At 35.7% G+C, this 2,411-nt stretch overlaps 1 protein-coding gene across 7 annotated transcripts in view; it reads right to left on the reverse strand.

The window, feature by feature from the left end:
• sei (seizure) overlaps positions 1–2,411 on the reverse strand; it is a 72,432-nt gene that overhangs the window by 6,931 nt on the left and 63,090 nt on the right. For 4 of the 7 annotated variants that reach the window (XM_011299157.1, XM_011299159.1, XM_011299158.1 and 1 more), the window contains 2 exons: positions 681–776; positions 197–358 (listed from right to left, as the gene is read on the reverse strand). The exons of 1 other annotated variant lie outside the window; for it this stretch is intronic. In XM_011299157.1, the coding sequence (XP_011297459.1) occupies positions 197–358; positions 681–776 (258 nt within the window). The remainder of the gene's footprint in view (positions 1–196; positions 359–680; positions 777–2,411) is intronic. 2 more of the 7 variants (XM_011299161.1, XM_011299162.1) reach the window with 2 other exon arrangements.

Below are 2,411 nucleotides of genomic sequence, written 5' to 3' on the forward strand. Positions count from 1 at the left end.
AAAAGGGAAATAATGTGATCAAATAATAAGTGCATAAGTTTTCTTAGGATGAATTACCGACCGATTTATCGAAGACATGTTTTAGCGAGAATTTCTACGAGATTATCAAGTTGAACAGTTTGAGGAATGCCTGTCATTAATAACGACGTTAATTCGATATTGAAATTGATAAATGTCGGATATGCGTGATAATTACCATTGGATGAGGGATGCAACAGCTGTTGCTGCTGTTGCGATGGTGATGGTATTGTATAATGACTTGATGAATTTGATGCTGGTTGAATCATACCGTGACTAGCCATACTACTCTCAACCACCGCGGAACTACGTCTCGCTGGTCTCACCAATGTCGTTGTTGCTTAAAACACAAATTCCACCCTTTAATACCACAAACAATTCCATGAACAATAATAAACTTCACCTACATCCTACCAAATGACGGACAATATGCCGTTATGTTAGTTACTATGCCTTCAAGCGATTACAACATTCCAGATTAACTTCATGCAGGGAAACCAGTGCGGGAATGATGATTCTTTGGAATAATCCGCGGTGTTAGTGCTGATATCATACAGGGGGTGACTCTGTGCATTTTTTTTCTTAATCCTTCAATTGTTGTCGGCGGATTTTTAGATGGTTTTCGGTTGTTTTTTTTTTTTTTTTTAATTTCAGATACTCACCCTGTTTTGCTAGATAGTCGTGACTCGTCAGCGGCTGAAGGTGAATCTTCTGCTGACGTAGATCCGGAATGCTGCGCTTGAGATGGGTTAGCATGCCTGAACAACCAGGTGTGAATAAGGCGTTAAACTTACGTTTATGAAGGTGATATCCAAATACGATTTCTGTTTTTTTTTATGGTCATGAAATTGGGGAAGGAAGGAATGATAAATAGTACGCGAAGAGGAGAGCTTTGGAAAAAGTACGAAGAAAACAGCGTCTCGGGTAATTATAATTAGGGGAGGATGGAGCATTATGGACACATTTTTTTAATGATGACAGGCCAATTCCGGTTGTGAAATTAAAAATGCATAATCGTTCTCATGATACTGCGTCCAAGTACTCTTAGAATAAGTAAAAAAACGGGTAAAATGGACGCCTTAATTTTTTTATTTTTTCCATTATCCAAATTTTTCGAATTGTTCTCATAGTTCCATATCCTCTTGAAGGCTATTCTCGATGAAACCTTTAAAGATGGTGCTACAAAGGTGTAGATTTATATACAGGAAAGCAGGATACATGCTATCTCCCAACTTTCTAAATCTCTACACGGGGGAACTCATTAAATAATTAATAATGCACAAATTAAAAAATTTCGGAGGGACATCGGTTTGGCTTTGTAATACCATCTATGAAGGTTTCATCCAGAATACACTTCGAAAGAATTTAGGAGCAATTTAGAATATTTAGAATCGGTGGATGAGTACACGGAGAGAAATATTCAAGAAAAATTACGGTACATTTCACGTAATCTACAAGAGAAGAGAAATATTACTGACTTTTTTGTGTTTTTTCGGTGACAGAACCCGATAATTTACTGAAAGTTCCAGATTTACTCCTCGAAAACGATTCTCACTGGCGGATTACGTGAAATGTCCCGTTATTTTTCTTGAATAATTCTTTCCGTGTAGATGGTGTTTGTTTTCGGTTTGTCACCTCGTCCATGAAAAATTCGGTTTCAAATTCAATTGAACAGTGAAATGGTAAATTGAAATGGCTAATTACTTTTCTCTCCCTCTTAAATTCAGAGATATTCGTCAAACGTGAAGCCAGAAGCTAAATTCACGTATCCCCCTTCACCACTTCGCTTCTAAATGATTCATTTCATTTCATGAAAAAGAAATTAAAGAAAAACATTGTCCACTTTACTCCACGTGTCCATATTAACTCGCCCTCCCCTAATTTAAATGACAATTTTTCTCTGAATCTCCAATTAAAATTGAATTCGTACACTGTTCATTCAATTTAAATTGTTTTAAATTAGAGAAAATCAGGTAATTTCTTGGAATACTCAATGAAATTTTCATTTGATCTTAAAACTTTCGTTTCAAATCCCACGAAAATCTCTGGCCTAAATGAAATATTTATTAACCTCGCAGTTACTCTTGGATTTTCCTGAAGACAATTAAAATTAGTATTCGACCTAACAATTAAGGTTGTTGTCGCGCGACAGTCTCTGTAAAAAGTTTATCCGCTGTAAAACGGGGCAGTTTAGAACACAATCTTTTAGCGGTATATAGTCTCACTTGATTGATTGCATTGTGCATGGACAGCTAAAGCATAACTATATATTTTCCATATTAACTATTTTCAATTATATAAATTTATGAATTTCCGATAATTATATTCCGTAAACCAAACGGTCAATCGATTTGATTTTTTTTTTCTGTATTTCCTCCCACGATGTATATTCC

Source organism: Fopius arisanus, unplaced genomic scaffold, assembly GCF_000806365.1.
Source record: "Fopius arisanus strain USDA-PBARC FA_bdor unplaced genomic scaffold, ASM80636v1 scaffold00013, whole genome shotgun sequence".
Lineage (NCBI taxonomy): Eukaryota > Metazoa > Arthropoda > Insecta > Hymenoptera > Braconidae > Fopius > Fopius arisanus.